General features: G+C 31.2%; 1 protein-coding gene across 2 annotated transcripts; it reads left to right on the top strand.

Moving 5' to 3' along the window:
* Window positions 1-512: 512 nt before the first annotated feature.
* Window positions 513-2520, top strand: LOC102614149 (RING-H2 finger protein ATL56). Of its 2 annotated transcripts, none has more exons than XM_052434472.1 (2): window positions 513-1216; window positions 2064-2520. In XM_052434472.1, exons 1-2 carry the CDS (start codon window positions 729-731, stop codon window positions 2110-2112), a joined length of 537 nt encoding a protein of 178 aa, XP_052290432.1. In that variant the 5' UTR covers window positions 513-728; the 3' UTR covers window positions 2113-2520. The 2 variants fall into 2 exon arrangements, with proteins under 2 accessions (XP_052290432.1, XP_006474113.1); XM_006474050.4 differs by lacking the exon at window positions 2064-2520 and adding an exon at window positions 1807-1996 and having other exon boundaries at window positions 522-1216.
* The last annotated feature ends 11532 nt before the right edge of the window (window positions 2521-14052 follow it).

Here is a 14052-nt window from a genome sequence, read left to right as displayed (position 1 = left end):
AATAAGTATCAAGAAAAATTGAGCCACTTTCTTTAATTGATCATAGGTTTGGACTCTTTCAATAAATTTCCAACCAAGAAAGAAAAAAGCTAATTCATATAAATAATGGAGCACAAATCGATTGCGTATAATACCTAGAATTAATGAATTATTCTCTTTATATCAGAAGCAAATTCTTAATTATTCATCTATTAATCCAATGAACAGGATAAATAAATAACATTTAATCACTAATTCAACAACTTTCTAAATTCGTATAAATAAAAAAAATCTAAATTGTCAAATCAAAATGGAGTTTTGGCAGATCAAAATAATAATACTCCTTACATCTGAACCAGCTTGTAATAGAATATTAATCGCGATTCCCACGCTTTTATTTATATATATATATATTTGATATATTTATTTTTATTAATTTATTTTGAAATTATCAAAATTGTTATCCAAAACGATAATATATATATAAATAAAGAAATAATTGATTAATGAAAATATCGAAACCGCCATATAAAAGGTTATAAACCTGTGGTCCACAACCACAAACCACGAACGTAAAGCGTCGGAAGTTTTGATTTGATCTTTGACTTGCTTCCTGTTTTTATTCACCGCTCTCCCGTCGAGTGTCCAAATTAAGAAATTTCTCTCTTTTGTTGGCATCCGACATCTCTTTACGGGAATATTCGATTCTTCTTCATTCACGCGTTTCATCAAACACCTTATCTGCCGCCATGCCTCCGCCGCAACGATACCAACACTACGACGACGACGTCGACATCCACCACCGCCATGATTCTCCCCCGCTGCCGCCGAAACCAAATCCGAAAATCCTCCCAATCCTTCTCAAGGTGATAATAATGACTCTAATAACCTCGATGTTCTTCCTTCTTCTCGGCCTGGTTGCTTTCCTACTCCTCCCTATCCTCTTTACGTCTCTCAACCGCCACCACGACCGCCACCGCGGAGCCTGTCACTCAGATGGGTTGTCGCCCAAAGAACTGAAAAGCTTATCCCAGTTCAAAATTTCCAAGAGAAACGAATCCCAGCCGGGGTTTGAATCTGAGTGCGTGGTTTGTTTGGAAGGATTTAAACAAGGGCAGTGGTGTAGGAAGCTCGTGGGCTGTGGCCATGTTTTTCATAGGAAGTGTTTGGATACGTGGCTGCTTAAAGTCGCTGCGTGTCCGACTTGTCGGACTCCGACAACCTTTGACAGATTTTTGTAAGTTTTTTGAGTTTTTTGTTTATGAGTAATTGTTATATGCAATTTGATTTAGTTAATGGCAAATTGGCAATGTATAGTATCAAGATCTTCCAAATATAAAGAATTGCCTAATATTTGTTTAAATTTTTTTCTTAAAAAATAAGATAAGAGTGAATTTTGTCTTGAGAATGAAAGATCAATTATGTTTTATATTTATGAAGCGAAATTACCAGGATAAGTGTCGAAATGGGAGTTATTATAATTTAGTTATGTTGTTTGTAATTTAGCTACAACAAGTAGGAAGATCTAAACAGTTTGATTGGAATTCGAAAATAATGAATAAGATAGAGCCTTTATTTGACAGGATTAGAATGGGATTCTTCTTTGAAGTAGTACATGTTGATAAATTGTCTAGAATTTGAAGTGAAGGTATATGCCATGGGACAAATATGGTTGCATGTGGTTCTGTATCAAGAATTCAATTTTTTAATGCACCTGTTTGCTGTCAAAGATGGGGGTTTTACTCCTCAAAGCTGGTTTTTTCCAGGTGTTTCCCATTAAGCTCTGCTGGAATAGCAGACTACTGATATCTTGGTTTGATTGTGTAGGAGGAACTCATTTTATTCAATCTGGGAGAACTAAATAGTTGCGTTGTCATTTTGGCTCGAGGATTCAGTAATAAATTGTAGCACACTTATAGTAGCTTGATAAGTTACAGTTTTAAGCTTTCCTATATTTGCACTTTCTTTTGTCTCTCAATATGGGGTTGCTTGTTTAATACTAGTTTAGTTTGCTGCCCATCTTGATTCTTTTAACTCTTCCTTGAAGTCCTAAAATGTTTATGATGAATAAATTGGCCACACAGTGGCTTCCTAGGTCTCTTGAGGATGACCAGATATGTTTTAGCTTCATAATGATCTACTGCCTTAATTATAAGTGGTAACCAGCATGCACAATCTATCATCTTATACTCTGGAGGCTGTTTTATCTGTGGAAGTGTATGAATAAGAGTTTGGCTTCTGATAGCAAATTGATGTAGAACCAATTAAAGAGGAAGGGAAAAAAAAAGGAAAAGGAATTTCAAGAGCGGGAGAAGCAGCAGAATATAGGGAGATATCACTTTGATTATTTGATAGTTTGATAATTCATCATCAAAGTCTCCTACTCAAAACTAAGTGATGCATCTGAAAATAATCAAGAATTGTTTATTTAGGATTATAGGAATTTGAGATTATATTTATTTTAAATCAATATTTGCTAGCTGTTCTAATCATATATATACATTGGGCTTCCTAATATAGTTTTCTTGTTCGATTGGGTTATGTGTTACTTATTAGGAGTACATATTCTTTTCTATTAAAAGTTGATTGGATTGTGTTGCTTAATTTTAGGGCTTAGCCTATATAAATAGGATTTTACTTGTAAATTAGGAGTTAGAATTTATGGTGTGTTTACTTTTTGGAAATGAGAATGTGGTGGAATGGGAATGGGCTGGGAATGGTAATGAGATTTCAATGTTTACTTGATAAAAATAAATGGGAATGAGAATGTGCTGGAATGCCATTAATGTATTTACTTGGCAAAATAAATGGAAATGAGAATCAATTTACCAAAATACTTATAGTATTAATAATTAATAAAAATAATTAATTTATCATTATTAACAATATTATCATTATTGTTGTTGTTATTATTATTATTATTATTAAAAATAATATTAACAGTAATTAATAATAATTAAAATAATAAAGTTAATAAAATTTAATAAGGGTAATTTAGGAAATATGAACAAATTAGAATGATAGAAAAGTAAATATATGTTTCATTTTTATTTTCACATTTTCATTCCCAACCCCCCCATGGGAATGAGATTTATTCTTTATTCTCAAATTGTGTGGGACCCACACGTTTTATTCCCATTTTCAAATTACATTTTGCTAAGTAAACATGAGTTTCATACTCATTCCCCAAACCCACAAGTACACATACCATTTAATGATGTGTTTACTAAAATAGAATCAATATGTTTACTTTGTCTAGAAATTGAAATTGGAATGAATTAGATTGTAATAAATTATTAAAAAGTACTTAATGAACTGTTGTTATAATTATTATTTTATATTTTAATTATAGTGATTATTTATTCAAATATTATTATTATTAATTATTGTTAATAATATATTAAATAATAATAAAATTATTAGTAATTATTGTAATAATATATTAATTAATTATAATTGAGATAATAATATGTTAATTAAGTATATTGATAATAATTATTTCTTTTTGGGGGGAGGGGGAATGGTCATTCCTCGTAATGGAGGGGACTCATTTCCATCTCACCCTTGAGAATTAATCTTCTATTTTTCATTCTCAAATTGGAGTGAGTTCTACTATTCTGATTTTATTTTACGAAATAAATGTTGTTAATGACTTTGATTTTGAAATTTGATTTCTTAATTTTTAAATTAAAGTGGGTCTCATGATTCAGATTTCAATTTTAATTCTTGATTCTGGATTTCGATTCTCAAATACGGAAACTAAACGTACCATAAAAATATCGATTGATGGGTTATCAAAGAAAGGATCTTGGTTTCCCTACATTTTTACTCCTTTATGTTAGCCGATGGTCAATCATAAATCATAATGTAAACATTAGACTCTTTACAAATAGTAAATAGTACTAGAGTTTTTCACTATATTTTCTGTAAAAAGCTTGTCAACCAGTTAAGTCGTGTTATTATAACACCTGTCTTCTACAGCTCACCTTGCGGCTCTGCCCCGTTCCTAGCCGACTTTATTGAATATGTCCAAAATTTTAGCATGAGCCTTTGGCCCTTTAATAAACTGGAAGAAAATTGAATAAAAGCAATAAGCATAAATCTAATTATTATTGACAACTGAAGTGTAAAAGCTCATGCTAACATTTGATTTGTATATAATATTAAAACATTTGAGTTCCCAAAAGTTTAGTGTGATCAAATTATTAATAAGATTCTCACAAACTGATATCAAATTATTCGTAATAATTACATTTAAAGAATGGCATCAATTTATATAACAGTATTTATTTAATTACTTAATGATTCTTCACCCAAAAACTAAAAATAACATAGACAAATCCCTAACTAGATGAAGTAGGTTTATTTTGAATTTGAAGATGATGCAAGGCAGGCCAGTGCATCAATCAAGATCTTGTGTTGCTGCGGAAGTAAAGGGTTCATATCCCATTTGATTTGATTTGTTTAAACACATGTTTAAATACAAATTTTCAATTATTAGATTAGATTGAAAGGAAAGGTTAAGATTAGATGACATGAGTTATTAATTTCATTAATATTTTTCTCTCTCCTCTCTTTACTGTTTAATCTTCTTTCTTTTCTCTTTTAAGATTTTCTCATTTCTCTCTACTATAAATATTTAAATGGAATAGTTAAAAGTATCAAAATTAATTTACTTATAAAATAAGAAACTGGCATTTGTATTTGAAAAATGTTGGTTTATTAGTTTTCTCCTGTTTAGTTTTTATAGTTCTTTAAGAATATCATTTGAAAGATATTTTGATGGGTACAATTGGAGATTCAACAAAATTCAATGCATGGCTTCTCTGAAATTATAAAGTAGAGAACTTGGCGATACAGGAGAGAGAATGGAGATAGTTATTAAAGAGATGAGAGATGAGAAAAATAGAATATTAATAAGATGAATATATTAAATAAGTGAAAGAATAACGAGTAATAATTTAATTATTATACTGGATTCATTATATGATTTTGTTAGTATTTAATTATTAGAATACTTGTTTAACTTCTGTTTAAAAATTGTGTCTCTTGAACCTGTTCCGTTTATTTTTCACTAAGTTTATTCATCTTCAATGAAAGTAATCAATTAAATTAAACATATACTTAAGTAAAAATAATTAGTAATAAAATTACAACAAACTTGTAAGAATTTAGAGGTACAATATTATAAGTGATTAGACTATTTATAACAAAAGTTAGGGTAAACTCTAATTCACCCAACTAGAATAAAATTAATTAAAATTTTATCTATTAACAAAAATACATTCCAAGCAAACCCTTGGTAGCGCACAGCCATGCCAACCAGGATGTTGATGATTTCAATATAAATAGTTTAATATTTAAGGTAAATGATAAATTTGTGTAAAGAAAAAAATTATAATTCATTAAGGATATACTACAGTGATGAGAGTTGGGCAATGCTCCCGCAGACCACAGTCTTCTGGTAGGCGGGGGACGGGGCTTGAGCAAGATGAAGTTGTCGGTACCGGGCCATGTTAGCGGTGATGGAGTGTACATTTGTTGACATGTCTAGTGGTGGATGTATACGACCAAGATAATCAATCATATGGTTTGATTTTGCAGCTGCAATTACATCCTGCCGTTAATTTGGCTACGTTTCTCAAACATAATGTTTCATCAATACTCCATTAAATTGATAAATTCCACCCCTCATTGTTTGCACCATGTTCTGTTCTTGCATTTTCAAGAGGTTGCTACGTCCTACGTATGCTATACGCTCGCTCAATAATTTGTTTTATACTGCTTGGCTTATGTCATGTATTTGTCGAAGTACTTCTTGTCTGTCCTCAATTTGGTTTTTCTATCCCGAAGGTTCCTTAAACATCTCTTTTTTGTCTGTCGTTTTTTTTCCTTTTTTCCTTTTCTATCCCGAAGGTTCCTTTTTTTTTTTTTTTTTTTCTCTTTTAAGATCACAGGTTTACCAAATTGTTTAATTGGTTGATGAGTTGGTAGAAAAGGTGTCAATTACGAACAAATATTTTGGCAATCTAGCTACAAGTCAATTGTGGTCATTTCGGTTAGAAATTAGGACAAAGAAAAAGACTAGTAAAGTAGATAATCCACTATTAAAGAAAGAATCACCTAGCTAGATATATTATATTATATCTAAATCAAATTCTCAATATATTATATTATATTATATTATATTAACACGCAACGCATATTAAGATAATAACGTTACCCATCGATTTCATAACCTTACTGAGATTTGCTTTGGTTATTGTTTCGTACATACCATACATTGCAACTCACACCTCCCCGTGATGCACAAAGAAATTGAAACTGTCCGTGTATTTATAAGAGTCATTTAATTAAAGAACAGCAACACATACCAAACAAACTATAATAAAATTATATAATTTTAAGGATTTAGAAGGTGAAAATTTTACAAGAATGAGATTAAAATATTAATTATATCTAATCCAAGTATCGGGATTTATATATATGCTAGAATTGCTTGACCGACTTTAAACTCCGAAAAAATTAGTTTTAATCATGCATTAATTTATATCATAAAGGGAGATGAAAATAGCTAGCCAGGCATGATGTTTTAATTTGAGGCCACCAGAGCAGAGGCAAAGGTGTTCGTTGCGTTGGCTCACAAGATTCTCCAGTTGAAAAACTTAGCACACACGCAAAATTAAAAAAAAAAAAAAAAAAAAGTGATAAACCCCACAAACAAGGGCATTCTAGTAATTATGTGTTTACACACTTCGTACGGACGATTGAACGAGCACGCCAAAGTATAACATAGATCGCACCCAAGCCAAAAACCAACCAAAATCCAACAGCTGATTCACAAAATGTCCGAACGACACGACGATGATGATGACGAGAACAACATCGACAATGCATTTTCTTCCCAAGAAAATAATTGCTTGAAGATCCTCTTCAATTCCCTCGTACTTTTCTCGAGAAACAAACGGATTTTTTCCCTCATATTTGCCCTCACCGTTCTCCCTCTCTCATTTCTCCGCTTCTCCCTCTCCTTCTCCTGCCACGCCACCAAGAATCACATCTACAGCCTCGAAGCGCTCGCCGGCTACGCCCTCACACGCTTCGAGTCACAACACGTGCGGGAAGAGTCACGTGCCAACGCCCTCTCCCTCCTCCGCCTCAAGTTTCTCTATTTCCCGCCCTCCTATCTCCTCTCTCTCGTCGCCGCTATAACCACCGTTAACTCCGCTCACTCCGCCGTTCACAACAGACGCTTCACTCTCCAATCCGCCATTGCCTCCGTTAAGCTGACGTGGAAGCGTCCGTTGGCTACCACGATTTGCATCTACGTCGTGTTAGTGTTGTACTCTCAGCTGTTTTTTGTGTCAGCCGCTGTAACGGGTAACAACTCACTTTCAACCGTCCCCACTGTGTTTGTGTGGGCAGTCGGGTCGGTTCTTCAGGTTCACTTAATGGCGGTTCTGGGTCTCGCGTTAGTGGTGTCCGTGCTGGAGGACAGGTTCGGGTTTGATGCGGTTAGGGTCGGGGCGGGTATGATGGAGGGGCGGATGGTGTGCGGGTGGTTTCTGTCGTTTTGGTTTGCATTGATGTCGGGTTTGATCGGGTGGGGATGGGAGAAGTTGATGGCTGCGATGATGGACGGTGAGGATTTTTGGAAGGGGAATAAGTGGACGGTGGTGATGGGGAGTTGGGAGAAAGTTGGGTTGATTTGTTTACATGGGATTGAGGTAGTTTGGAGTTACGTTGTAACTACCGTTTTTTACTGTGAGTATAGGAAGCGACATGTAAGTACAAATGAAAACGACAGCAACGTATTTACAGTTTAACATTTTGTAAGATTTTTGCATGTGATAGAATTAGAAACAATTCCTCTTTTGTGTTTATCATACGGGAATTCTTTTTCTTTTCTTTTTTTTTTCTTTTTTTTCTGCCTTTTTTTTTTAAACTTTATTTCATTTTTATCAAGATTTATTTAGAAGTGCATAAAAAATTGTTATCCATGATTATGATATTGTGATAACAAATGGTGAAAGTGTTTTTACACTAATTTTCCTTTGGCTGGCATTAATTAGTATCACAATACTTAGTTTGCATGTCAACCTTAATATGCATTATAAAATATGTTGCGCAATTATACGTGTTTGGTTGAAAAATCATTATTAAGTTGAAGGAAACAAAAAAGTATGATAGTGTTAATGCTTTTTTACATGTTATGTATATGGTTGCCACTTGGCCAACTTTATTTCTGATAATGTTTATATAATGTTAATATATCACGACTTAAAGGAATTAAAGTGTTAGACACTTTTACCATATATTTTCTTCTCTTTGATGGGATTTGTCGATAAAAAGTATACAAGAAAAAGATACGGGTACCAGATTTCGTGCTTGATTCCTTGAGAAGTGCAGGCAACGCCAGCAGCAGCTTTTCTTTTTTGAGTTTTCATCTTCACCACAGAGCTGGCAATGATGCTTTGCTTTTTCAGTTTTATAATTGATTGGCTAATTTAATAATCCATTATGATAAGGCAAATGTTAAGTTACAATAATTGTAACATACATCCCTCATGTGAACCACACAAAATTGTAGGACCCATAATTTGTGTGGTTCACATGAGGGATGTATGTTACAATTATTGTAACTTAGAGGCTCCCTTATGATAAGGTTATTGCAGTCGGTTGGCTCAAGTTTTTTTTTTTTTTTAATAATGATTATACGTTATATGGCAAATGCTATGTTACAATTAATGTAACATACATACTCAATAACAACCACATAAATTATGTGGGTCCATCATTTATGTGGTTGTTGTTGAGCGTGTATGTTATATTAATTGTAACATAAGGGCTCTCACGATATATTAATGCATTGCACATATATTTATAATTATTATTGTAATAGATATTTTATTGATATTTACAATCAGTTATAAATAATTACAATTGCTATTATAATAGATATTACAGTTATTATAGCAGGTATTTTATTGATATTTAAAATCAATTGTACAAATATTTACAACTATTATTTGATTGTACAAATATTTACAACAACTATTATAACAGATATTACAGCTATTATAACATACATTTCACTTATATTTTATAATCAGTTGTACAGATATTTATAACTATTATTATAACAAATATTACAGCTATTATAGTAAACATTTCACTAAAAAGGAGATATATTTTTACTCTACTTATATTACGCAAATAAAAATAACTTATGAATATTTTAATCTCCATAATATTTTTGGAAGGTTTTAACTGCTGCCCTCACACGTGTGACGGCAGCAGCTCAACCACTCGTCAAACGGATGAAAACAGAATTTTAAAATACTTAAAAAGAGTTTAGACTCCACGTTCTTTTGCTTAAGAAATAAAAAAAAAATAGAATAACAGAATGCGGCTTCGACTTGAGTTGACACGTTTCAAAAACAAAATCTTTATTCTGTAGACATGTAGCCAAGCTGTTATCCCATTAGTATGAAGTCAATGAAGATTTGAGTGGCATTATTGGCATTTTCCATGTGTATATCATGATCAAAATTTTCGGCGGATGCGGTGTCCGCTTTCTAATATTACCATAAAAAAACACAATACAAATAATGATAAATACATCCACAACTATCTCAATCATATCAAAACTTAAAGTTTAGGGCTTTCATCCAATATCTACGTAAACTTGAATCAACGATTCAAAATTAAAAGTTAGTAAGGGTCAGTTTTGAAATATTATATTTTTTAAAAATAATTATTGTTATCTGTATACTGTGCTGTGAAGAAAATCAGTTAAGTATTTGGTAAATTTTATTTTCAAAAGTACTGTGAATTTTAAAAACAGTTATGGACGTTTGGTAAATTTTACTGTGAAACTGTTAAGAGAAAATAAATGACTAAAAAGTAAATAATGTTAGATAAAATTTATTTATACATATAAAAATATGTACATATAATATTTTTGATTGTGTATTATAATAATTTTTACTAAAAATAAAATTTATAGTATATTGATTTTATTTTTATTTTTTATCCTAAAATAATTGATAATTAAATTTATAATTTAGGGAAACCAATGTAATAATAATTCGACCAACAAATTGATATTAATAAATTTATATTGATGAATTATAATAAAAATTTATCAAAATATTGATTTTGTTTCAATTTAAATAAGGATAATTTTGGGTTTAGGTAATAATTTGAAAGATATTTATGGAATTGTATTAAATGATAAAATTGATTCTCAAAATCAGAATCTAAAAACTATTCCTTCTCTGCTTTTCAAAATCAGCTGTAGGGGGACTGATTTTGACAAAAGTGATTTTGATTTTATTTTACCAATCGCTAAAATTAGCTTTTAAATTTTCAAAACCGCTTTTAAACCTCCTAAAAGCAATCCCAAATGGGCCCTAAATGTATTTAAGATTTGTCTTAATATATCAAAATTACAACTGAACTTAAAAATTTAAAATAGAAAAGCTTTAATAAGTAAATACTCACGCCCGTAGGGATGGCAATAGGGTGGGGTGGGGTGGGGGTGGGGAGGCTTACCCCATTCCTCATTTCCACCATATTCTCCATTTACTTATTTAATTATTTTACAATAGGTATGGATACATAATTTCAATAAACTAAAAATTAGAGATTTAAATAAAATAAAGTCATCACTATATTATAAAGTATTTGAATTATTAAAAAAATTTAAAAGTTTGAAACAATATCTTAAAATGATATTGAAACTGTAAAATGTTTGGACAAATAATAACTAAAAGAATAATAAACATATTATATTTACAATATGTTTCAAATCCTTCTTTGTTAGGCTTCATCTTCTCTTTACCATATTCATATAGCCTATGATTGCCACTTTAATCCTGCAATATCAAATAATATATTAATGACAGTTAGTTCTCTACAAATTTAGTTCACTACAAATTTATTTAAGAAAATGTTTTGTCATATGTCATTTGTAAACATTTGTAATAAATAAGATGATTAGCTTCATTCAAATAGAAATTTACCTCAACTGTATCTTCATAAAATGAGTTGCATCTCTTTTTTTTGTGAAAAACCTGATAATATAAACAAACTCACATATGAACAATGGTTTGCAAACACCAAACAAAAATCTTAAAATCAAATAGAATTAAATATATGTATACACCTTTAATGCAAATTATTTATTCATACAACATGCCTTTAATTTCTGCCCATAACTAATTTTGAGCGCACATTAAAGCCTCTAATGTTTTAGGATATAATTTGTTACGTTATGGACTCACGAATCTACCACATTCCAATATTTTTCAATTTTTTCTACCATATATGATGTCATGTCCTTTATTGCATCATATGGAGAAATAAGCCATTCTAAAATCGATAGTCTAATTTGACAAATCTTTGAAAAGTAAAGGTTGACTATAGGATATTAAGTACTTGAAAATAACTCAAGTCACTTCAAAAAATATTTCCAATCTATTACAAATCTTCTTGACCAACATCCAATCTTCTTCAAAAGGCAAATATTTATATTGTGACTCTCGTTGTTTTAAACGAGGAAAATAATTTTATTTATCAAAGCAGTATGAAGTATTAAATAGGTAAAATTCCACATAGTTTTGCAATCGAAAGATAACTTCTTGTTACTTTGAATATTCAAATGGCGAGTAGCTCTAAAAAAAATTTCCTCTCTTTTTGGTTTTGCTGTCCAATAAGCAACACTATTACAAATTTTTTCAACATGGTTACTAATCACATTATTTCAACACTATTACTAATCACATCTAATCCTTCTTTTACTATCAAATTTAGGATATAGGCACAACAACACATGTGAAAAATCTCTCCGCCTAATAAAAGTGAACTATTAGACAAATTCTCATAAAGAAATTCAATTATAGCATCATTAGTGGTATAATTATCTACTGTTAAAGTAGAAAGATTACAATCAATATTCCAATCCAATAAACATTCCATTGACACATCAGCAAAAACATTAGAAGTATGTGGACATGAAACATAGATAAACTTATAAATAAAGAATAACGGTACAAAGATATTAAAAAAAAGATGTTAAATTTGTCTAATTTAAAATTAATATAAGTGTGCAATTACAAACTTGCCATCAATGACTAACGATATACAAAACCGCATACTAACGTGAAAGGAGGAAAGTGGAGATATGCCAATAAATCCTATCAAAGTGGAGATACACCAATACATCCTATCAAAGTGGGGATACACCATATCTCAGGGGAGGAAAGTGGAAATTACCCAAGAAAAAAACAAGAACATATTGCATATACTTTGACCAAGCTATAGTAAAAGTATTAGTCTACAGTAAAATATTTTCAACTCACTGAGCTTTGTTGAAATTTCTTGAAGAATAAGGTTGGATTTGTTTGAAGGGAATGGCTGAATGGCACTTTAAGACAAAAAAATATATAAAAATCTTTTAGGGTTAAATAAGAATTGTATTGTAAGATTTTTCTCTTAATTATAACATATTTATTAATTTATATTAGGTAAAAATTAAAAAAAAAAATTATAGGGTGGGGTGAGGAGTACAAAACCAAACCTCACCTCATTAAGAATTTAGGGATTATTTTTCCCTCACTCCCCACCCCACTCCCCATCTCATCCCCCATAAATTATTTAAAATTCACCCCATTTGGATGGGGTCCCAGGGAACCCTAAACTCATGGAAAATTTTATCATCCCTAGTTCCCTACACACTCATGTAATTATGTGAAGACTTAAACTAATACCTCAAAAAATAAAGTAAGGAAGTGTTTAACCAACTTAGTTAAAATATTATCCACCATTGGATATTTAATTATAGTATATTTTGTACGAGTAATTTTATAACAAAAGATCCCTAGTTTCAATAAAATATGGACCAAAATTTATTTCATTGAAGACAATATCTAGAAAAAAAAAAGTCATCACGAGATAATTTTAATAAATGGAATTTGTTTTAAAATACAAAAAGAAAATTTTAACGAAAACAAAGAGTCGCTGGGCTTGGTTCGAGGGATGGGCTAAATATTCGTTTGTTTATACGCATTGAAACGTGCAAATCATTCCAATTTCCCTTCATCAAGTAAAGCCCAAGAGGTCGGTGCAGAATAAAAAATCGCTCGGGTTTTTATTTTAGTTCTCAGAAGTCAAGACTTCAAATAGATGAATGGTGAAATTGTTTGTTTATTATTATTATTTTTTTTTTCCAAAGGCTTACAAATGTACGATGTAGTTCGTATCTGAATAAAACTATATATATATATATATATATATACACACACACATATGGGTGTGTTTCACACTGAAAGTGAAATCTTGGTCTAATTGACTTGTAGACGATTATCAAAAATTAATAATTATAATAATAATTTGTACCTGAAGATCAGTATCATACATTAAACATTGTAATCCTACCATGCTGCTTTAACTCTCATTGTGAATTTATCTAGTTAATCACGGCTTTAGCACTGTTCATTAAGCAATATTACACATGTATTGTTGTTGCCCTTGAATGCAGAATACATTGCTTGGTCAATGAGTCTATGTATTTGGATTTTTGGAAGCACAAGAATTCGGAATCTTATAAATTGCTAAGTCAATAAATTGCTAAGTCAACTATTTTGCCAACAAATATTCAAAGTCAATGAGTGAGTGCATTCACTCAGAAGCTTCTGCGTGCTGCACCCCAAAATGGAGTTTTCTCTTTCCTTTCTAGAATAGACTCGCTCCAAGTTTTATAAAATGCAACTCTTATACGTATAATATGTCTGTATATATAGGCCATAGCTTATGGCTTCCTTGCACAGGCATATCAACACATCCTGTTTATGCTTATGGCATCTGATATGACGTTAGGTTTTGCGGGGATTCTAAGAGAAACCCCCAAAATCTTCAGCAAAAATGTGCGGCTTATGGCCTCTCTCACCTTGCTAAACCTCTTACTTCTCTCCTTATTCTTCTTGTCCAATGTCTTCTGCACCAAACCGTTCATCTCTGACTTGGTTACCAAGGCATTTCTTATTCCTGTCACAGACCCCAAAAGCACAG

This window comes from Citrus sinensis, chromosome 9 (genome assembly GCF_022201045.2).
Source record: "Citrus sinensis cultivar Valencia sweet orange chromosome 9, DVS_A1.0, whole genome shotgun sequence".
NCBI classification, from domain to species: Eukaryota; Viridiplantae; Streptophyta; class Magnoliopsida; order Sapindales; family Rutaceae; genus Citrus; species Citrus sinensis.
This window is presented reverse-complemented; position numbering and strand designations above follow the sequence as displayed.